Consider the following 25,057-nt stretch of genomic DNA (forward strand, 5'->3'; position numbering starts at 1 on the left):
TAACAAATCTAATTAAACCTATCAAAAGTTCCCACAGTTTCTCACTGATCTGATAAAGATTAAAAAACAGAAAAAAAAAAAAAATTTGCCATTGTTTCACCTGTTGAGTCTATATAAGTCTACATCTATCACAAATCATTTCTTCAAAATATCTTATAAGCCCCAATCAGAAGAAGAATTGAAGGCCAGTAGCATTTTAAGAAGCAAGGAGATTTTCTTACCCTACTTGAAATAATGACCACATAATAGCTTTTTTAAACATTCCCCGAACAAAACGCAAATTTAAGAATTGCAGAAGTAAAATCCTATTAGTGCTTTTTCTACTCTGGTAATAATTGAATATACCGAACCGTGAATGAAATTCACAGCTCAGTCGTTAAGGTCCATGGCTGATTTCAGCATATTCTATCAGTGTTTTTTTTTTCTTTTTTTTTTTGTGGTAATAATAGTATATACACTATAGAACCAATGAACCATGAATGAAATTCACGGATCGGTTGTTAAGGTCCATGGCTGATTATAGCATATACTTGGATGAAATTCCACTGTCACTAGTAGTGGTGAATTGGTGATCATCAAAAATCAAACCAAACCAACAAAACTAAACCGAAAAGTTTGGTTAACAGAACTGGTTTGGGTTCGGTATTTTTGGAAAACTGTAGGTACCAATTCAGTTTTGGTTAATGGATATAAAAAATTGACAATTAATCAAAGGGCCTCGTATATAATATATGTTATATATTATAAATAAATATATACATATATATTTAATTACAATACATAATATATTATTTATTACTTTTAGTATAATATATTATATGTATTTCTAGTATTTTTATTATATATTTATATATTTATTTATAATACATATTATAAATATTAAAAAATCAAAAAAGCAACCAACCAAACCGATCATCTAGCGTATTGATTGGATTTAGAAAATAGGCCCACGGTTCAATTAACCACCCCTACTCACATCTCATATGGGCACGAGAGGTTACGGGTTTGGGGGATTTCATGTTGTGAACTGCATAGTGTAGCCAAATAAAAAAGAAAGAAAAAAAAATTATATATTGATGAAATTGACAACAGTATGTTCAATTAGTGTTGATAATCATCCTCGCAGAAAAATCTGCTTTTGGAATCTCCTCCCAACATAAACTGCCCCAAAGCATATCTGACTATACGATGTGCGTATACAGATCATATTGGATAACCGGTAACAGCACAAGCCCCAAAAAAAGGGAGAAGCAAAAGATAAAGATAAAAGCAGCCAAGGATCTCGAACGTCATACCGAACATAAGCTTCATCATCATCGTTGATTATGTTCACACTAGAAAATGACCAAAGCGTTCGGACTTGTCCAAAAGACATGAACCTTTTACCTTGTGTTTAGTGACATAAGACAACCCCTTAGGCTTAGTTTGGAAAGAGTACAAATACAAATTTGTAGAGTGCCAAGCATTATATTTTGCATTATTCTGTATGTAATATTCTTTCCAAACTGAGCCTTACCTACAAATTTTACTTGAATTCAATTCTTTAAACTCCACCCCGTGGTACGACGTTTCGTTCCTTTTTCTTTTTTCATTTTTATTTTGGATGCTATACGAATACAATATGAACAAAAACCGAAAAACATGATGGTATCAAGTACCATAGACAACAGCATGTTCGGATGCCCGCTGAGATATCGTTGAGTTCCTTTTGATTCTGACCTCTGAGAAGTGAGGAGTGAGTGAGGACACTAATCATTAACGGCAATTCACCAAAAAGAGTGTTGCACGCATCCAAACCAATCACTACAATTCACCAAAAAGAGTGACGATAATCATTAACGGCAAAAAAAACATCATTAGTTTTTGCATGAATTGTTTCCAACAGCGTAGATCGATGCGGTTCTTAATAGTGTGACACGACACCAGGCTGCCAGAGGAAGTGCTAACAGTAAATGTACAAGGAGGAGACATGGGGCATCACCACTGAAGTGAAAACTCCATCTGGAATCCAATATGCGAAGACTGCATGAAAATTGGATGTGGCTCCTTTAACCTTTTAACAGATACAATAAGTTTAAACCAGAGAAAACTTGGTAAAGCCAATGCCGCCAAAAAAAAAAAAAAAAAATAGCTTCATTATCGTAAATTTCATTTTATACAAAGATGAAATGGTCATGAGACCAACCGCAGTTCCAGGAAATGCACAAGAATATAATTACCAAAAAGTGGAATGAACGACAAGTTGGATCAGCAGCAGGATCTTCTGGGACGAACTTTTGCTTTTATACGAAGTTGCCCATACAAGATATTATACATTAACCGCTTTCCTCCCCATAACCACCATATTGGCCCAATAACACGTCGTCTCTTCTTTGTCGATTTCTCTGCACATTCCAAAGAAACTAGTTATTAAGGAATTGAGAGAAGACCTCTACTTCTTGAAACGCCGATAAAACATTTTGAATTGCTACTTTGTGTACTTTTAAAGACAACAGCTTGACTCACGACGGTTAAACCTAGTGCATCCAAAATGAACATCTTAAAGAGGTGCATAAAAGACTACTAGTATGTGACGGCATAATGTGCAAAAATGGTTTCCATGCTGATATAGACTGTACATTACATATTCTGCTCTAGATTTTACATTATCTTTTCTTTCATTCTATCCTCAAGTACATATGATGTTCCAAGTGAAAGTTCCACTCACTTAACACCTGAAAGAAAGCTCAAAACATCATCCACAAAAATAGTCTCCGAGTCCCTGTACTCTGGAATCACCGTATACAAGCTAATAGTGTATAACACTTCTCTCACCAATCCATCTATAATGGGTAGCTCAGCCATGGAATATTTTCTGGTTTCTTGCAAGCCAAATACACCAAAAACTGTTTGCTTCCTTATTATACTTTCAACAATAAGGATGCAAACCTAATTGCATCTATTTCTCATCCATAAAAGTTTTATCCATGCTTTTTTTATCAATAACAATAAGCTTTATTAATAAAGTTTTGTGAAACTTTAATTACAAAAGGGGAGGTAAAATGTCTTGACTCCCCAAAACAAAGATTCCCTAATCACCCCTTGCTTGGCTAACACATCGGCAAATGAGTTAGCATTTCTCTTCACCCAGCTGTACTTGACCTCAATATCCCTACTCAGCCATTTGAATTTTTTCCTTACATTGCTGTAGCTCCACAAACCACTGTTCTCTCCCTTCAGCCAACTAATCACCACCTCCAAGTCACCTTCAAGGACCAAATGTCTGATGTTTAATTCTCTTACTCATTGGATTCCTTCCAGAACTGCAAGAATCTCAGCCCTAAGAGAGCCACCCTCTCCAATTGGGCCTAAGAAGATGGCAGTAATAATCCCATCCACATTCCTGAATACTCTCCCAATCCCAGAAGGCCTTGGACTCCCTAAGCTACTACCATCAAAATTCAGTTTTATGAATCCAGAGAGAGGAGGGGACCAAGAGGGCCTAGGAGTCCTCTCAATAAGTCAGCCACGGAACAATCTGAGAACAGCTCCATAGATTTCAGCCAGTGGGCTACCCTTAAAGTGAGTGTATCAGTTCTAATAAGTTTTCCATGGTTCTTTCCTTGTCTTAAAAGATTCATAAGTATCTCTCTTTCCATATGGACCAACACACTACTGCCCTAATGCTTTTCCACATAATCTTCCCTCTTTTCTTAGGCCATTTGAAGAACGAAGGAGAGAACAAACTTTGCACACTCACGAGGGATTCCAAATACACCCAAAAAGGGAGAAAGCCCACTCCTAACAGTTTTAACAACTGGACAAGTAAACCATAAGGGGGTAACCAGTTTCCCCATCAACTCTGCAAAGAGTACACCTATTGGGAAGTAAACAAGAATTAGGTCTCCTTTTCTGAAGCAAGTCATTTGTGTTAATTCTTTTCAGGAAAGCTTCCCAACAAAAACTACCAACCCGAGGAGGAATGGACTTGCTCCAAATCACTTTAACAGGGAAGGACAACCCAAGAGAAACATGAGGCTGAATTAAGGTGTCAAAAAACGAGGCACAAGAGAAAGAACCTAAAGATGAAGAAGGGGTCCAAAATCTGGTGTCTTCCTTATTTGGGTCCAAGGAAAACATTTTCAAGGATGGCTAACAAAGACAAAATACAGCCCAATACTGTATCCCTAATTGCCCTTCTTAGGCTTAGGTTCCACCCAAAACCAAAGTAGATTTTGAAGGAACTAAGAAAGAGGAGATAAAGGAGTGGAATCGTATGGAGTTTCAAAGATTGGAGGAAAGAAAGCATATCCTGATGGAGCAGATAGAGGAATTGGATCTGAAGGAAGAAAGTGGATCTTTTGGAGAGGAAGACAGGGAGATTAGATGGAGTTTGAGGAGGAAGATAGAGGATCTCTTGCTTAAGGAGGAAATAAGCTAGAGGCAGAAATCCAGGTGTAAATGGTAAAAGGAGAGACAAAAACACTAGGTTTTTTCATTCTATGGAAAATGGTAGGCCTTCTAAAATCCATTGGTTGTGATGCCTCTTTCTTCTTTGGGACCAAAGCAATGAATGTTGAGTTTAGACCCGGATAATTGTTCCCCTCCACAATATCTCAACAATCCTGATAAAAGGCCATTGTGAAACCATCTAGGCCTGGAGCTTTTGTCTTATCCATTTAGAACACTACTTCCTTTATCTCCTCCATATCAAAATTCTTCTCTAACCACTCTCTATTCTCTACACTTAGAGTTGGCCATTTCAAACCCTCTCATTTGAAGGCCTTCTAAAAATAGATTTAAAATGATTTACAAAGACCTCTACTATTTCTGTTAAGTGGGATATGACTGCTCCTTCAACTTACAATTTTAAGATGAAATTCTTTATTCCACTACCATTTTCCACAGAATGGAAAAACCTAGTGTTTCTATCTCCCTCCTTTAACCATGTACACCTGAATTTCTGTCTCCAGCTTATTTCCTCCTTAAGCAAGAGATCCTCCTTCTATAATGAGGATGGGTCCTTCAGTAATAAGGATGGGTCCATCAATAATGAGGAAACGCACCAGAAAATGGGTTATCCATTTGCTGTTGGGCTTGTCTAAGTGTTTCATAAGATGATAGGGGCGTCATAGACCGATGTGGGAGGGGCTTCACCAGAAAATGGGAACTCTCTCACGGTACCTTGGCATTCACGAATATGATGGGTGAACACTAACTGGACAGAAAGGTTTACCTGAAAACGGCTATGAACCTTGTCTAACAGAGGCCAAAGGGAAAACTCATATGATGAGTGGATATGATCATTCACAGAAAGGTGGTGGGGTTTTGCAGCTGAAACAATTGGCTCCATGCACCCTATGTGGTTTCCCACATTTCCAGAGACAAGTCGCTATCTCCATCACTGAGATGGGAGGGAAATCTCAGAAATGAACAAATGGGAATGGAACACAAATTAAAAGCCATATCTATGTAATGAACATGAATCAAATTAGGTTGTGGACTAATGTTTGTTGTTTAATCAGAAAATGGCTAACGAACAATTTGCCAAGCTTCTTGATGACAACAAACTTAAGGGCCCTAATTACGCTGACTGGTACCGTAACCTCATGCTAGTACTGACTTCTAAAAAATTGGATAAAGTTGCCAAAAACCCCACCCCGGAGCATTCAGGTGATCGGGCTTCTGAGGCCCGCAGAAGGGACTACCTAGAGTGGGAGGAAAAGAACTCCCTGGCCCGATGCTATAAAAATAGCTTCTCTGGACAATCCAATACAGAGGCAGTTCAATCAGATCGAACTGGCCAATGACATATTGGACAGTCTGAAAACTATGTACGAAGAGAATAATCGTTCTACTCGGCAGAAGGTCTTGAAGCAGTTCATGACCACTCAAATGACCAAGGGACAGCAAGTGCATGACCATTGTCTTCGGATGATGGGATACATAAACGAGCTTGAAGCCCTAGGGTCCGGGCTAGACCACGTCACCAAGGTAGACGCCATTCTGAATTCTTTACCTTCGTCCTACAATCAGTTTGTCATAAATTATAACATGAATAAGCTAAACGTCAGCTTACAAGAGCTCAACAATATGTTGCAACGAGCTGAGGAACTGATTCGTAAGGATGAGCCCGTTGCCATGCTTATGGAAGCAGGCAAGCGTGGCAAGAAGAGGAGGTCTAAGAAGAGGCCCCAGAAAAAGGGCAACAAATCCAAGAAACAGAAGGACAAGGCATCCGATGCCTTTCACCATTGTCACAGACCGGCCACTGGAGAAGGGACTGTCTTGCCTACCTGGAATCCAATAAAGGTAATCCCGAATCTTGTGTCGTAGAAACCAATTTGTTGGTTACTTCTGCTTCCTGGTGTATTGACTATAGGGCTTCACCTCATGCATGTAACACATTGCAGGGTTTTAGAATAAGCAGAAGACTCAGTGAGGGAGAGGTGATGCTCTTCTTAGGAACTTCTGCAAGCATTGCAACTATGGCCATCGGTAGCGTAGAATTGTTTTTTAGAGAATGATCACTTGTACTTAAAGATTGTCTTTATGTACAGAATTTAAGAAGAAATTTGATTTTTGTCTCAAAATTGTGTGCTGATGGATATTCTATTTTCTTTAGTAATACGATTACTATTAAAAGAAATAACAAATTCATCGCATGCGGGGAACTAAAGAACGGTCTCTATGTTCTGCATCCTTCTCTAGAATCCAACATAGCCGAAACTACGTCGGTTGACGTTCCCAAGAGAACTCGTGATACCGTTAGTCCCACGTGCCTATGGCATTACTGTCTTGGCCACATCGATATTGATCGAATCACAAGGTTGGTAAAGGATGGTCCTTTGGATTTTCTAACTGTAGAAGATCTTCCCACCTGTGAGCCTTGCCTTCGTAGTAAGATGACAAAACGGCCATTCGGCGGCAAGCCTGAAAGATGTGCGGGCACGCTTGACCTTATACATAGTGATGTATGCGGACCCCTAAATGTTAGGAGTCGTAACCAGCACGCATACTTCATCACCTTCACCGATGATTATTCGCGGTATAGTTACGTGTACCTAATGAAACACAAGTCTGAATCCTTTGAAAAGTTCAAGGAGTGTAGACAAGAGGTTGAGAAACAGTTGGGGAGAGAAACTAACACCCTTCGATCCGATCGAGGTGGCGAGTATCTCTCTGGCAAATTCAAGGATTACTTGAAGGTCAACGGGATAGTATCGCAGTTAGCTCCTCCTGCTACACCACAACTTAATGGTGATTCAGAGAGAAGGAATAGGACCTTACTTGATATGGTCTAGTCACTTCTCGCACACTCGGAGTTACCCACATCCTTTTGGGGATACGCATTAGAGACTGCGATTTACGTGCTGAATGGGGTTCCAACCAAATCGGTTCTAAGAACTCCATATGAACTTTGGAGCAGAAAGAAACCAAGTGTTAGACACTTGAAGATTTGGGGTTGTCCAGCACACGTTAAAAGAACGAGCCTGGACAAATTGGAATCCCGAACAAGTCGTTGCCTATTTGTAGGCTACCCTAAAAGCTCTATGGGCTATCTATTCTATGACCCAGAAGAACAGAAGGTGTTCTGGAGTCGGAATGCCCATTTCTTGGAGGATTACATCCTAAACAATCATCTCAGGAAGTTGTTCTTGATGAGGAGAGTTCGAATGTAGTGAGAGGTGTCCCACAAGTTCTAGGTAGTGACCAACCTAGAAGATCTACCTGGGTATCCAGGCCACCAGTCCGTTTTGGTTATGACTAGGATAGTTACCTGGTGGAAGCCTTGACTAGTGAGGAGGATCCCGTAACTTATGCGGAAGCTATGTTGGACATAGACTCCCTTAAGTGGGCAGATGCCATGAGAGTTGAGATGGACTCAATGGAGACCAATAGAGTATGGACTCTAGTAGATCCGCACCCCGGGGTAAAAGCAATTGGTTGCAAATGGATTTACAAGAGGAAGAAGGGCCCCGATGGCAGGGTTGAGACCTACAAAGCTCGTCTGGTGGCAAAAGAATACACTTAGAAAGAGGGCATCGATTATGAGGAAACCTTTTCGCATGTGGCCATGCTTAAATCCATTAGGATCCTGCTACCTGTAGCAGCATACCATGACTACGAGATTTGGCAAATGGATGTCAAAACTGCATTCCTGAATGGAGATCTTACTAAAGATATCTACATGCAGCAGCCGCAAAGCTTCATAGTTGCGAGTCAGGAACACATGGTATGTAAACTAAATAGATCCATATATGGACTTAAGCAAGCATCTAGGAGTTGGAACATCCGATTTGATTCTACTGTCAAAACGTTTGACTTTGAGCAGAATCCGGATGAGCCATGTGTTTACAGGAAGAATGTTCCCTATGCCTCTGTCGTGGGGAGCATCATGTTTGCCATGCTGTGCACTTGCCTCCATGTTGCTCACGCAGTTTGTAGTAAGCAGATTTCAGGCCAACCCAGGGCTGGAGCATTGGACCGTTGTGAAATGCATACTTAAGTACCTTCGAAGGACAAAAGAGTTTTTTCTAGTATTCGATGGTGCATCACTACAGATCCAAGGGTATACTGATGTTGACTTACAGTCAGACCTAGATGATAGAAAGTCTACATCTGGTTATGTATTCACGATAGGATCGTGTGTTGTTTGTTGGAAAAGCAGCAAACAGGGGTCCACGGCGGATTCCACAACCGAAGCCAAATACATTGCCACAAGTGAGGCTGCCAAGGAAGTCGTGTGGATGAAGTTCATCCAAGAGTTGGGAGTAGTTCCATCCAGCACATCACCCATCCCGTTGCTGTGCAACAACAATGGGGTCATTGCTCAGGCTAAGGAGCCACGAGCCCACTCAAAGTCCAAGCACATCGAGAGGAAGTACCACGAGCCCACTCACACAAAAAGTGTTTGAGAAACACGTGGAAAGTATGGGAGTTGTTAGACAGTTTTGTATGCCCTTAGCTCCAATCAGTTTAATGTACTTATGACACTTATTGTAAATGAATAAAATACATATTTGATTCATGTTATTGTGGTGTGTTTCTGTGTAATACCCTTAAACTGGACACTTATGAGACTTGTGTTGGTTTAGAACGTTCACATCCAATGGGTCGGTCTGGGGAGAATTATCTTGATAAGGCTGACACTGATGTGCCGCCAAGTCGGTTGGGGTGGCATGTCTCTGCCACCAGGGTGAGACCCGAGGTGCATGCAGTGTAGGATTAATTGAATCTTTGAACCGGACCAGATTTCCAGTATTGCCCTGGACCTTGGAGATTGATGGGCAAAGCCGGAAAGTTACACCTGACCCCTAGACTCGATTATGATACTGCACTAGGTGTCGGATTGGGTTGTCTTTGATACGCCAATCAGTGAGATCCTTAGCGGGGGTCAAAACCTGGGTATGTTGGAACAGTCTGAGAATTCATCTTGAGTGGGTGAACATAGTGACAAGATCAGCCCCTTTGTCGAACAAAGGTAATGATTGGAGACACACTCTCTCTAATGGAAACCAAGACTGCCTACAGTCGATTTCAATCGTTGAAATTTGTTTTGCAAAATATATTTTATATGAGATATAAAAGTATACATATTACGGTTTCTAAACGTTTGCAAAAGGTTTTAATTCCCGGGATCCATGTGAGTAGAGAGTGCAGCACTGTTCCTTGCAACCGAGGGAGAGGTCCTCTCTTGTCGAGCAGTGTTTGATCATTATGGGCTGAGAGGTTAAGCGTAAGGCCATTGAGGGTAATACCTGATGGGCTAATATTGCATCTGCCCACAGTCTCTGGGTGTTACAAGGTGGCTTGGCCCAATGACCACTTAGGGAAAGTGTTGGGCTCATAGAGCCCATGTGATGGGTTTCAGGGGGTGCACTGTCCATAACAGTGTATTCGGCCAGGCCTTGTAACAAAGGCTAGGATGAACCCATGTGGTTGATGTGTAGATCAATGTTTGGGTCCCACACCATGCAAGGAAACCCAACTGGGCAGCAGTTTGGAAGGCTAAGTGAGCACATAACCTTATTGGGCCTAAAGCCCATTTAGAACTAGGTTGATTTGATCAGTTAAATAAGGGGCGAATTCTGAGATTAGATTAGCAGATAGGATTGGGTCTTAACCCTATCCACTCAGAGAGTCCAGATCTGAATGTGATTCAGATCTGGAAACCTCCTAATAGGATTAGGAGGGAGTTGATCTATTCTGCAGGTGAGATAAGGATTTACCCTTATCACTTAAAGGGAATCCTGATCCAAATATAATTTGGATCAACAACTCCTAATGGGATTAGGAGTTGATCCCTTTAAGCTTATAAAAAGAAGAGGGGGCGGCAGCCTTAAGAAGACATTCATATTCACATCCTCTTCAGAGCTGAAATCACAGAAGAGAGAATTCCACGTCACTGCACTAAATTCTTTCTTGCCACCTCCTTCCTACCGCCGCCATATCTGCCAGTTCGATCTCCTATTCTCAGTGGGAGTGATCAAGATTGGATCTTGATATCAGTCTTTTGTGAAAGGGCTGATTGGAAGTAGTGCTCACGTGTCGTCCAGCTGATTCTTACGAAGGATCTGGTTCTTTTGAAGAACGTTGTTGATTCTGCTCCATCCTGTACTGCGCCATCTTCAGTGGAAGCAATTTTTGGTTCCTTCCTTGAGCGTGAACACCTCCATTGGGAGATACTATTTCTCTGTATCAGGTATATCCTATTGCTTTTGTTCAGATCTGGTTCGGTTCTTGGTTCAAGATTGATCCTTGAAAAATATGATTTTTTCTAAAATAGGCAATACGATTCCCAGTAGGATGGAGAGAAATTTTTTGAAATTCACCATTCTATTCTGCAAGATTCGGGCGTTCATATGATGGATATCTCATCCCTTGAACTCTCTCACATACTCTTACTAAAATCTCCTTACTGACTTAAGCATCGAAGTGTTCTCCTGGGTAAAACCTACCCAGGCACTCTAATCCTTCTCTCTTTACAGTCCCTTTCAGCTCGGACCTACAGTTTTCAGCTCACAATATAGCTCGGCATTACCAGATCAGAACTTGGTTTGGGCCCAATCACTGACATAAGGGAGCGAGCAGATAGCCCACCCCGGGTAAAGCACCCCAGATACTCTAACTGTTCTCTTGCAACTAGGCCTACCGACCTCATCAGCCCGACGTCCGATCTGTCGTCCAACAAGGAACTACCAAATCATGCACCATCAAGAATTAATAGCAAAGAGATGCAATACCACAAGACCCTACCCACGCTTGTCCTCCAACAAGGAGGAAAGCCATTTGCTATATGAGGTCGTACACTACTATTTGGCTACAACATGTTCTTTGTAGATTATCATTAAGCACAAAAATGATCCAAAGGGTCCCCTATTGAATATCAGCCCGACGTCCGATCTGTCGTCCAACAAGGAACTACCAAATCATGCACCATCAAGAATTAATAGCAAAGAGATGCAATACCACAAGACCCTACCCACGCTTGTCCTCCAACAAGGAGGAAAGCCATTTGCTATATGAGGTCGTACACTACTATTTGGCTACAACATGTTCTTTGTAGATTATCATTAAGCACAAAAATGATCCAAAGGGTCCCCTATTGAATGGATGGTTTAGATTAGCCACATCAAGGATCCACATTGAAGAAATAAACTAGGACATGTAAGGATTCTAGGTAAGCTCCCAAAATTCCCTGATTGAGAAATATTTTGAGTATATATCCACAAAATGCAAAATCCATGGCATAGTCGTCAAGGTGACGCCTAGGCGGGCACCTAGGCGACAAGGCGCCCTTTGAGGCTCACCTCGCCTAATCGTCAAGCAATTTTCTACTTCATACTACAATATACTTTTTTATTCATTCTTTTTTGAGACTATAATTATAAAATAGACATTATTAAACTAAAATAATCATTTTGTGTGTTTATATACTAATTTCTTTTTATTATTTTCTTATTTACTAGGGTTTAATCAACACAAACATTGTTAACCTGAACCAATAAGTATTGAACCCTCAAACATTGCTAAATGTAGTATTGCTAAATGTTGTATTACTACTACTACTACTACTACTACTACCAATACTTTTTATTTTCCTCTTTTCCTATAACAAAAACAAGGGTTCAACCCCTATATTTTTTTAATTATATTTTCATTCATCCTTTTCTTCTCATGAATATGCTGATTTTCTATACTTTAATATGAAATTTTACACTTTTCTTTTGAAAATCATGAATAATAATTAAAGAAATATGGTTATGGTACCTAGGGAACTACCCTAGGATCTATGTTTTTAACATAAAAAATCCATTGCCTAGGCGACAAGGCACCCCCCAATCGCCTAAACTCGCCTTGAAAACTATGATCCATGGTCAGTGATTCATGCTAACTTCTCATATTATGGCTCTTGGATCCCCCCCCCCCATCTAATTTTGTACATTTACACTTACAACTACATTGAACAGTTAAAGAAAAAGGCTGAAAAACTCTACACTTAATTTGTAAAAACATGGCATAAGGACAAGAGTTCATACAGAAAGGGCACGCACTTCTGTTTTGGAAGGGAAATGATCCCCATTGCGATTGTAACTGTGTAAAGCTGGCCTGCAGAGTAGGCCAAAAGTTCTTCTGAATTTTCAATACTTCCAAAACAGTTTCCATGCCAGCTTTGGAAGGTATAACACGATCCAATTCACATCCAGTACTTTCACCAAGAAGCACCTTTAAACAAAAAACTTGATCAAAATTAGGATTTCCTTTAATTCATGGATCATATTATAAACCAAAATTCATGACCAATTTTGCATTATGGAACTCATCTTCTGACATGGATAAAATATGGCAAAACATATTTAAAAGGTGCAAACAATCTACATAATCAAAAAGATGCAACAAGCATTGAATGAAAAAACTAGAAAACCAAATTTATATGAGAAACCAAAATCCTGGTGCATATAAAGCAGTTTTCCATTTTTCTTCCAATTTTTATAGAAAAAATATTAAAAAGAAAAAAAAATAATGTACAAGTGTGAAGATGTAAGATTGAAGGAGTTTTTATAGACTACAAAGGTACTCTACACTGGTTAAATAGGTCATGGGGAATCATCCAAAGATGAGCTTATCCCTACTTCAAAGACAGTGGGAAGTTCATTTGGGTAAAGCAACTACAATGTGGAAAGGGATTCTCAGGTGGCTGTAGGATGGTTGCTTAGTAATAGTCCAGGCACCCTGGCATCGCAGCAGTCAATATAAAGAAGGTAGATATCTAGCAAGAAACCTAAAACACTTTCTGCTGGGTACGCATTATCAGCAAACACTTTCTCATAACAAGTAATAACAAAAAAGAGAGATACGGAGATTTCCCCAGGGAATCTGTAATTTATATTCTATAGAAATATCATAGTATGGAGGGTAGCCCAAGAGCTAGAACTTGGCATTGTAAAAAGGTGCATTTTGCACTATTTTCTGACTTGTTTATTTGTATTTTCTGTTTTCTTTCTCTATAATCAATAAAGATTAGCTATTAGCAAAGAAAATGTACAAGTTGCAGTATTAACAGAAGAATTTATATGCAAAATAAGACCACATCTAATTGATGTGGTCAGCAAAATGGTTGTAGAATAAATCGAGAAGTATCCTTCCTTTTTTCTGTTTATTGAATAGTTCTGTTTTATAGGTAAATGGGGTCTAGCTTGATAGTTGTCATTTGTGCCTTACTTGAGTTGTCTTTATCATTTTATGATCATATGGTAATAGAATAGGAATTACATTTTTCTTTGGGCCCAATTTATAATTTGGGTGAACAGTAACCCAAGCTCTATTATTTCTCTATAAATGCATCTTTTTTAAGATAAATAAAGAAAAAAAAATTATTGCTAAGATAAAAAAGTACAGCTTAAATATAGTGACAAGAGGTCACCCCCAAAAGAAGAAAGAAACAAGATAAAAACATAGCAAACTTCAAAGAAAACAATACAAAAAATACAGATTTTTAAAAATTCATAGAACACCAAAACTCTGCACCCAACTCTTTTTCTTTAATCCATGAAATTCTGGCAGAGAATCAACACCCAACAAATCACTGAAGAGCTGATCCAAGCCACCACCCCTCTTCCACTCTTTTCTTCTTATTCTCGAATACTCTTCTATTTCTTTCCTCCCATACTTCACAACACACGGCAAATGGACTGCAACTCCACATCAATTTGACTTTAGTACCACCCTGAATTCTTGACCAGCAACCAAAGATTTCAGACTTATCTGAAATTGACCACATATCCACCTAAAACAGCTTGAAAAAGTAGAACCATATTGGGGATCTGAATCTGCATTGGTAGAATAGATGAATAATGTTTTCCTCTCCAGACAAGCAAAGAGCACATCTAGTTGGAAATTGAAATCCTCTACCCTTTAGGATGTCCTGAGTGAGTCATTAAGCACCCCCTGGCTATTAGCCAGGCAAAGGCTTCCACCATTGGGGGCACTGGTTTCCCCCACACTCCCCTTGATTGAATCAGCTTCCACCAGGTTTCTGATCAGAATGGAGTACATTGACTTGACTGTAAATTTTCCATCCTTGCATTCCTTCCACCATCTCTACAAATACACCTCGTAAGCCATATTTTGGATTTAGAACAAGAAAATGAATTGAAAGAGTTTTTTTTTTTTTGAAGTGGTGCAAGTCTCATCTATTTCTTTTCAATGTAAACCTTTATTCCTGCTTTTAGTTCTCTTTTTTCTCCTTATTTCTATATCCTCTCTCTCCTCCTATAATTCTCTACTACAAGCATGGTTCAAAGTATTGATACGCCTCTGTGTATCGGCAAAGGCATATAGGTACTTATATTCAGGCGGAAACATGTTTCTTTTTAGTTTTTTTCAAAATTTGGTTTTTGGGGAGTTAAATACATGTATTTTTCAATAAAAAGAGTGGGGTCTCGAAAAACCTGTAAACAGGTATATTGGGACCCAAAAGATACGATACACCCAATACAGGGTGTATCGTATTGAAATTTTGAACCTTAATTACAAGTTTAATTAAGATTTATTGGTAAGAACCTCTTTTAGCTCTCAACAAGGCTTCAAATCACTCCTTATGACACTCCATATTACAACCTAAGTAAGTTTCCCATAATCTTTTTCAATTTCCTTGGTATCAATTTATCCTGGTCCTTTAGTTTTCTCCTTGGAAAGTTTTCATCTTCCTATGCAAGATCAGTTCAGATTCCTCTCAAATTTAGCTCTTCCTCATTATTCTCCATTATAATTCTCCGAACCAAATTTCAATTCAACACTCCAACTATGCAGAACCTCCTCAAAATAAGGGGGTATTCAGTACTGTGAAAATAGCATACCTGGTTTCAATCCATGCCACTGTCACAAGCGTGGATTGAACTGGGCTAACATTGCAATTTCTCATCCCACGGATAAACCTCATGGATTATTCCACACCACAATGGATTAAATTATTACTATAGTACCATAAATGATTAAGATATTTTATTTAAAATTTTAATGTCAATACATACATACCACAGTCCAGAATAACTACAGAGTGTAGTGTAGTTCAAATCATGTGGTTTCAACTGCACCATAGTGCGGCCATGTAGGTTCAGACACAGAACAGGAGATAAAGACCACAGTAGCAAACACCCCCTAAATTGACCCATGCATCTCCACATTTTAGGTCTGCACACAAAATCTATTCCTAAACCTACTTTCCTGGTTTTGACGAATTTCATCAAACTAAGAGAGAAATTGACATTGTTGAATCTGACAGAAACCTTTATGGATCAGTTGTGTATATTATGGAGTTCCAACCTTTTCGAGTCATTCCTTTAATCAGCCCACCTAACTCTTGTAGGACCACCCATCCTGCATCATTAACATGGTTTGCAAAGTGTTGAGATGATGATAGATGATTGCCCGGGGAGAGGGGGGCGGAGGCACCTAGGTGATGGAATGTTTTTAATAAAAACCATGAATCCAAGGGTAATTCCCCAGGTTGCATAACAATCAATAACCATCTTTCACCATTAATGGTCTATAATCTTCATAAAAATGCATAAACTTCATTTAAAACATTAAAAAAATTAATATATTCATGAAAAATGGAAAAAATAAAAGAAATTTCAAAAAATAGAGGGACTGAGCCTCTATTCTTGTCCTAGGAAGAGAAGAAAGAAAAGAAATGAAGAAAGAAGAAGAAGAAGATCAATATGTCTTGATTGGACAATATTTTGAGTTCTTCTATATTTATTAAGTCCTCAAGGGTTCGGGATAGTATACATCTTGGATGAACCCTAACAAATAAGGAAAATAATAAAAAGAAACTAGTACATTAACTCAAACTAAATAATTTAGTTTAACAAATTGTTATTTATTATTATAATCTAAAAAATTAAGAATATAAAACTACCCAAGAGCACCATGTAAAAATATCCCTACAATTAATAGAAGACATGTCTTCGCTGGATCACCTTGGTATTACCTGATTGTCATAGTTAGGTAGTACATACTAGAGGTAGTCAATATTTTATAGTGGATTATTCTTGTATCATTGGGTGTAACAATAGATGGCATGCCTTCGGTTGGTTATTTGGTTTTTCATTTGATTGAAAGCAACATGTATGTATTTTATTGGATGATTGAATTGTTGTGACTATTTGAACCCTGGAAAACCAAATCACCCAACACTACTGGGTGATTTGGGTTATCCTTTGACTTATAGCATGTCTAGGACTTTTAAAGACCACATGAAAGTATCATTTCTTAATATTCCGATTACGGTAGTGAATCCTAGAGATCGCCTCCATTTTATCATATGATAGCAGGTAGTGTATCACTTGGGGTAGCAACAACAAGCATGCACTCACTGAGTAATTTCATCTTTCATTTGATTGATAGAATGTCTTCATTGGAGGGTTGCAAAAACATCTTGTGACCATGTGGACAAATCAAAACCAAATCACCTAGAAATGCACTCACAAGGTGGTTCGGATTTAAATTTGACTATTAGCATGTTAGTGACTTATTGAAGGATCACAAGAAAGTGTTGTGACTATATGAACTCATTAAAATCAAATCACCTAGGCATGCCCTCACTGGATGATTTGATTTTTCTTTTGATTGATAGCATTTTAGTGTTTTATTAGAATGTCACAAGAAAGTATTGTGACAATATGGAAACATCATAACACATGTTAGGCTACCTTGGCCTTTCTTAATTGCCATACCCCACCTAGGCATCACCTAGGTGTCACCTTGACAACTATGATCAATAGTTTAATTGACAACCTCCAAGCAATCCTAATAGTCAAAGCAAGAAGATGATGTCCATTCCAAACAGTGTTTCAAAAGGCGTGGGAGGCATACGCCTGGAGGCACGCCTCCCCCTCCAGGCGAGGCGCTCCCAAAACGCCCTAAGGCGTATGCCAAAGGCGCTAACACCTTCGAGGCGTATGCCTCAGGTGCAAGAGGTGTATGCCTGTTGCGCTTTTTCATGAGGCGTATGCCTCATGCACATCTTAAATAAAAAGACAGAAAAAAAAAGGAAAGGAAAGGAAAAGAAGACAAAGAGAAAAAGAAGAAAAAAAAAAGAAAAAAGGAAAGAAAAGGAAAGCGAAGGGAAGAAAAGATAGGGGGAAAGAAAGTAGTTTGCACCCCCCTGCCTTTCAACTAATGTTATGTATATTTGTTCTTCTTAATGTAAAAGATTTTTATTAAAAATAAAGAAAAAATGAAATCCCCCCTTCCTCTTCATCCTCATCCTAACCCCCCTCCTCTTAAGGACGCTTACGCCTCTTGCATTCTGAACTACACCTCACGCCTCTAGGTAGTAGAACGCCTCGCGTCACGCCTCCGTGTTTTAAAACACTGATTCCAAATTAGGCCTAAAGCCAAGTAGGGATAAAAGAACCATAATAACACAAAGCACCAAGTGAAAGAGTGTGTGAGATAACTCGATCACCTTCTTTGTGTCCCTTCTAAGCACTGCATTCTGTGCAAGGAGCGGGAGCTGCACACAGCTAAGGCTGAGATGCCTCACCCTTTGATTGCACCCTTCTTACCTTCAAATATTCTCAAATTTCTTTCTTTTTGAACTCAAGAAAGAATGCAAAATGACAAAAAAAATGCCCCAAAACTACCAAAAATACTAAAAGAGAGGGAAAAAAAAGTAAAAACTCAAGAACCAAACTAATACCTAGCCAAATTGAACCGTGTGCTAATAGTTGGGAAACACAAATCCAACTAATGCCCCTACCAAGTAAAATAGCATTCTACTCTTCTCTTTGAAAACAGAACATCTGCTTACCATACTATAACGTCCCTTCTTGAGGTGGCCAACGCTCAAAGACCATATATTGGAGGCACTAGGTTGCACCATATGCCTTTTACATGAGAAACTTCCATCTTACCTCCTGTGCTACAATTATCAATGTTTTAGGCTTCAAAATACTATTTTCACCACCACTCATGGATTCAACCAACCTTACATTGTCATCTACCAAGTTATGAAGTCTAATCTTTTCATCTGCCCCTACATCAAGGAATGAACTTTCAGGAAATAGAACATGAAACCAGATAGCTTCATACTGAACCTTGAAACATCAATAGTAAGGTATCTAGAACTAAGCTGGTATTGTCTAGGGGATAGCTCACATAGTGTTCATAAACATCATCTAAGTTTTGTCCCAACCATATGGGATCAGATGCATCAATCTTGTTTCACCATTCCATTCTACTCAATTCTGTATCCATTCTTAATTTATGGGCAGCTAAATCATTTCTTACTACATCCGCACAAGTCCTTTCCGATCGGCCCTAGCTCTTCTAGCACTTCCGATCGGCCCTAGCTCTTCAACTTGTATTGATCACTTCATCTAACAAGTTTTGTAGATGGGCTTCTATGCATGTGACCACGTTTTCTCTCATTTTATCACCTATTAGAGCTACCCACAGGTTCTTTCATATGATTTCCTTTCTCACGCCATCCTTTTTTAGTTTTTTATTTCTTTTTTGAAAGATAAAGAAAAAAAATTGATAAGTGATAAAGAAAAAAGTTGTTAAAAAGGAAAAAAATGTACACAGAAACCCAGCCCAAAAAGGCCAGCAAAACCACAGGAAAGAACTGGAAAGAAAAATGATTCAATATTAGTCCTTCGATTAAAAAATATATATATGGCTCTTGATGATTGCAGTGGCTTCTTAAATAAATAAGAAAAGAAATAGAGAGAATACCCAAAATCACTCATAGGTACCTATATAATAACTCTAGGATATGGAAATCATTCACCATAATTGGAACAAGCTCAAGAAAACTCAATAAACATCATTGACCTTTGTGTAAAAAGTCCATACATATGTATAGACTCTATATTCATAAGAATCCTGGTAATCAAACTGTTACTGATAACTCATAAGAATCCCAATAGAACTAAAACTGACCAGCCATCACTGCTACACTCATTTTCTGGGCATACAACATAGCTGGCATAACAACTATTTTATAGAACCTTCCTTTTAGTTAAAGTGGTATTCACCTATCACATAAAGCTCCAGATGCACCACACCATTTTGCCCCCTGCTCTAATTCTGAGAAACACCTCCTCAATCTCTCCTTTGTTATGAATTATTGAACCAAGGTAACGGAAGAGGATACATTAAGCTTTCTCTTGGTCTCCAATCCTAAATGTACCCTGGTTTGCACTACTATTCTTATTGAATTCACATTGCATATACTCTATTTTAGTCCAACTTATTTTAAAACTTCTTGTTTCCAATATGGTTGTCCATAGACCTAATTTTGCATTTAATCCTTTGTTAGTTTCATCAATTAATACTATGTCATCAGAAAACATCAAGCATCATGGAACCTCTTGAATATATTTACTCAAGTCATCTATGACCAGTACAAATAAAAAGGACTAATGTCAAACTCCTCCGCTATTCAAAAATGCTTTCATTGGAGATGAAGTCATGTCAAAACTCCACTATTCCCTTTTATGCACATACCCTATAAGTAGAAGAAGCTACTTGAAAATCCCACCCAAAGAAAACTACACCATATTTAAAACTTAGTAACCCAGATAAGGTGCCAAGGTTATAGATTTAATTTCCATAACCACCTCCCATGGAGAACCTTTTTTCCCTGATAGATTTCCCCTGGAGAATCTTGTCATTGAACACAAACCTAAAATCCCAATCCATTTGCCTTCTTTGGCCTACAAACCCATTCCAATCTATCATTATACTTCCTACCCTCTGTGCTAAATTTTCTCAACATTTTCCCCTTTGACAGCAGACCCTTTATTTTTTATTTTTTCATCAATTCTTTTGGACTTTTAATTTGAAATATGCTATATCTGATGCAATGTTTACACAATGAAACTTTTACACTTTTGTGGCTTTAAAATCCCTTAAAATCATGATCAAATAATCAAATCAGATGAAACCACCAATGCAATAATTTAGTTCAGCATCTGCAGTAAATAAGAAAAAAAACTACCATTACTCAGTTTATTGAACTACTTTACCTTTTTCGAAAAACAAAAACAAAACAAAAAAGGTTGTCAAGCAATAGATCAATGAATAATACAACAAAGAATGTTAGAAGGACATTATTTGGCAGATGCTCACCTTTACAACAGCTGTAGCTGATGATGATATCGACCGAAGATTGTAGCTGGAAATAAATATATATGTTTGGTTAAACTTTCAGGAAAGGATTAGTAATCACTTGTAAACCAAAGATGTGGAAGTAAACCACCAACCCGCCCTCAAGAACAACAAGCAACTTTCCACCAGAAAGTACACTCAACATATGTGTCATCTGTGCATAACCAGTAGGAGTTACCTGTGCAAGGATAATATCACCAAGATGTAAAGGGACAAGAAATCTGACACAGGGTGCACACCATAAACCTTGGAAATGTTAGGCTTATCAAAAAGTTACAGCACTTTTATATGCTCTCCATATATTCAAGTTGTTGAACATATACAACTGTTCTAAATTGAAGTATGAGTTTGGAAATTGAAACTATGCTCTGAAGAACATGAGAACATGAAGATCAAGAAAAAAGGATTTTTAACCAAGAAAGAAAACTCTTACATCACAGCATCCAAGGGGATCACCCCTTGCAGCATCAAAACCTGCTGATATAATGGTGATGTCAGGGGAAAACTCCAAAGCTGAAAGTAGACACAATTTAAACATCATTAGATGGCTCAAACCCATTAACAAGGATGATCGTACCTATTAACGAATGTAGTATGATCACATTCCACAACTGGACATTTCACAAGAAATAAATGATACAAATTTTGCAAGAATACAGGACGTAAAGAACAAACAAAAGTGAATCTGAAAAACACAAGCAAGGCCAAGTCTGTTTGCATTAACTTCCCTCCAAACCCACATCCAGCTAGATAGTCCATATCATTTTGTGCCACGTGCATGCCAGAACAAGCCCTTAAAAGACGGCCCTAGGAACTAGTAGGAACTACACTCTTTTCATATTACATGGAACTGTACTCATCAAAATCAAGTATACATGACTTCTCTTCCAACACATTAAGAAAATGTGACACTAGACTGTTCATTATATTGCAATCTTCTGCTTGATTAGTCACTATAAAGTTGGAACCTCTCTGGAAAAATCAAAACAGATTGTAAAAATCTTGGTTATCGTCACATTTTTTACAAGCCAACCTACTTAACAAAGTAATCAGCTCCCAAGTCCACCCATGGTTTCAAACGTCGCAAAATTTTGGTAATGTTGCCCAACATATGTCAGTGTCGGGACTTACCAACATAAACTAGGGGTGAATATAAAAAATACAATACGTCCATAAACATTTCCTATATTTCAGAAATGTCAACCAAGTACAGAATCTTATTCCATGTCAAAACAGAGAAAAAGAGAGAGACATCTGAAAATCTTATTCCATGTCACACACACACACATAATATATATATATATATATTAATTATAAAAGTATTAATATCTAGTATACTAATATACGTTACTCTTAAAGTCACTAATAAAAGTAAAAATATTAAATGGTTAATATATGATTTAATTCTTATTATTGATTAAATTTTACAATAAATCAGAATTAAACAAAATCAAAAATAGGATAACCTTGTAATATGACTAAATTCATTATAAATTAGTATATAGTTTAAAATTTATTAAAATGAATCAGTATATTATTTAAATAAATAAACAATTAATATTTATAATAAACTTATTAAAATCCATTATAAGTATATAAGAGTGTTAGTATAGCCTTATAGGAATGTCAAAATTCATTATAAATTTAGAATATTGAAATATTTTATCTAAAAATCCATAGTAATTACTGCAAACAGTAATGCTTGTCTAAAAATAATAATGATATTTTAATGAAAATGTGTATAAACATAATAAATATAACAAAAATGTAATATTTTAATAGTAAAATTAATACAGTATGCTTGTTTTGTTGTAAGTAAAGCTTGTATTATAATATTTTGTTTTCTTTATGCAGACTCATAGACATATAAAATGCCAATACTGGATGATATTGGATGGCAACAAGGAAAACCTATAAAAGGTAAGACGAATAAGTCTATCTATAATTATTGTGGCAAAATAATTGGTAGTAGTGGTGTTTCTAGATTGAAATAGAATTAGACAGGTGGGTTTTTTTGTATTCGGTGCTATGCACCATTAATAACTTCCCCCCTGACCCTTTTCCCCATAATGCTGGTTGCAGAATTTGATTCTGCATCATTGCTGGAACAAACCTAGCATACACCAACGACCCAGCCCACGGTTGGTTTGGACAGGTAGTTTTAAAAATGTAGCCTAATGCCAAAAATGCCCAAGAGATGCGAGCTTGGCTATGCACATAGTACTATGGGAACAAAAAGCATCTAAGCAGGACAAAGCAACATGTGCAAAAGAGTTTCAAAATGCAATACATAACGTACCCAAATGATTGTGTGACAAAAAAAATAGAATAGCATACAAAAAAGGTGTTAGAGAGTCTCTTGCAAAATGCAAATAGATGGAACAGTGATCAATTACAAAGAATTAACTTAAGTAGACCAAGTGATAGTAATCAAGGATCTAGTATCAATGGTAATAGTAAACAAGGGCAGAGTAGAATGCATTGTTCATACAATGATGCAATGTACGAGACGCAGAAATGCCTATAGACGCACACCTATATCGATACAAAGATGTAGGTCAAAAGAAATTGAAATCAATGCTTAGTGGTGAAGATTTGAGGAAAAAATGGAAAAAGCATTGGCAAGATTCTTTCATTTCAATCATATTTCTGCTAATGCTGCCAACTCACTTGTTTATAAGACAATGTGTAATGAAGTGGCAAGATTTGGCTCAAGTATAAAGCCAACTACCCCTTTTGAGATAATGAGCCCTTATTTGGATGAAGAAGAATATGAAATAAAAATGTATACAGTATCACTTAAGCTAAACTAGCCGAAATATAGCGTAACAATTAAGTGTGATGGTTAGACAGGTCCTATAAGGCTGTCTATTATCAATTTTATGATGTATTGCAATGGCAAGACAATGTTTCACACATCCATTGATGCATTGAGAGATTTTTTTTTTAAAGATTCACCATATATTTATAAATTGATGGCATGTATTTTTTTTATGAGTGTTGATGTGTTGTTAATAAGGACGGACCTGAAAACGAGGTGCAGATTTGTTAATGAGGAAGGACCTGAAAACGAGGTGCAGATTGTGATAGACAATGAAAGTAATTACTAGAAGGTAAGAAAAAGAATGATGAACAGGTATAACATATTTTGGATTACATGTGCTACACATTACAGTGAGTTGATACTAGAAGATATTAGAAAGAGAAAAAAATAATGAAGACCACCATTGATAATGCAAGAAAAGTAACAATTTTTTTCTACAACCATGGTGAGTTTCTCGCTATGATGAGAGAGTAGTGTAAAGGGGACATTGTTTTCCAAGGGTGATACAAATTGCTACAAACTTCATTGCTCTTGACAATATCAAAAAATATAAGCAAGTTCTAAGAAATTTATTTAACTCTAGAGAATGAGATGCTTGTAATAGCTCTCATCTTTTGTTAATAAAATTCCTCTTCAATTATCAAAAAAAGTCAAATAAAAAAGGTCATTTCCATGTCGAAGATAAGAGACTAACCTATAGGAAGCACAATATGTTGGAACGCAAAAATATAATCATTGTCTCCAACTCCCACACACTTCCATGGAACATTCACACAATATCCTTCTGCACCCAAAATCCCTACCTGCATAACAGATATCATTTAATAGAGTACATAAACACTAAACCAACAAATTAGAATAGAAAACCAGAAAGCTATGTGCTAATCTTTTAGAAAGAAATATGAAGCTTATGTTTCAGGATCACCCCAAGTATTGGAGGCTCAACCTTGATGGGCATACCAAGTTTAAAAGATATGCCCATGCATCAAGATGCCATATGTCAAGAACAAGTGTTTCATACATCACCCGTAAGAAGGGCTCTTGTTTCAAGATTGAACTTAGAACCAACTCTAAGCTTTTTGCATGAGTTTATATGCACCCTATTTAATATATAGTGTCTTTAGCACCCGTTTAAGAATTTATTTTACATTAAAATATTTCTAGTAGCCTTCTTGAAGGATTTCTAGCAATGAAATTAGTTCTTTTACGCTCTTAATACTTATAGTCCCTGTTTATATGATGACATAGTTGTCAAGGAGACACCTAGGCGACAAGGCACCCTTTAAGGCTCGTCTCACCTAATCGCCAAGCAGTTTTTTACTTCCTACTATAAAATACATTTTTGTTCATTCTTTTTTGAAATTATAATTATAAAATAGACACTATCAAGCTAAAATAATCATTTTGTGTGTCTATATACCAAATTCTTCTTCTTCTAAGGGTTCAGCCCCTATATTTTTTGAATTTTATTTTCCTCTTTTTTCTTCTCATGAATATGTTGATTTTCTATACTTTGAACTTTATACTTTTCTTATGAAAATTATGAATAATTATTAAGGAAATATGGTT

General features: G+C 37.5%; 1 protein-coding gene across 21 annotated transcripts in view; it reads right to left on the bottom strand.

Moving 5' to 3' along the window:
* Positions 1-1,725: 1,725 nt before the first annotated feature.
* The window catches only part of HDA15 (histone deacetylase 15), a 37,802-nt gene continuing 14,470 nt past the window's right edge, over positions 1,726-25,057 (bottom strand). For 7 of the 21 annotated variants that reach the window (XM_088983250.1, XM_088983247.1, XM_088983244.1 and 4 more), the window contains 6 exons: positions 24,183-24,291; positions 21,098-21,177; positions 20,760-20,842; positions 20,626-20,671; positions 12,537-12,708; positions 2,024-2,384 (listed from right to left, as the gene is read on the bottom strand). In XM_088983250.1, the coding sequence (XP_088839376.1) occupies positions 2,248-2,384; positions 12,537-12,708; positions 20,626-20,671; positions 20,760-20,842; positions 21,098-21,177; positions 24,183-24,291 (627 nt within the window). In that variant the 3' untranslated portion in view covers positions 2,024-2,247. The other 14 variants (XM_088983251.1, XM_088983248.1, XM_088983254.1 and 11 more) reach the window with 4 other exon arrangements.

The sequence above is a fragment of the Nelumbo lutea genome, chromosome 4 (assembly GCF_056320005.1).
Source record: "Nelumbo lutea isolate HS-2025 chromosome 4, American lotus-T2T, whole genome shotgun sequence".
NCBI lineage: Eukaryota > Viridiplantae > Streptophyta > Magnoliopsida > Proteales > Nelumbonaceae > Nelumbo > Nelumbo lutea.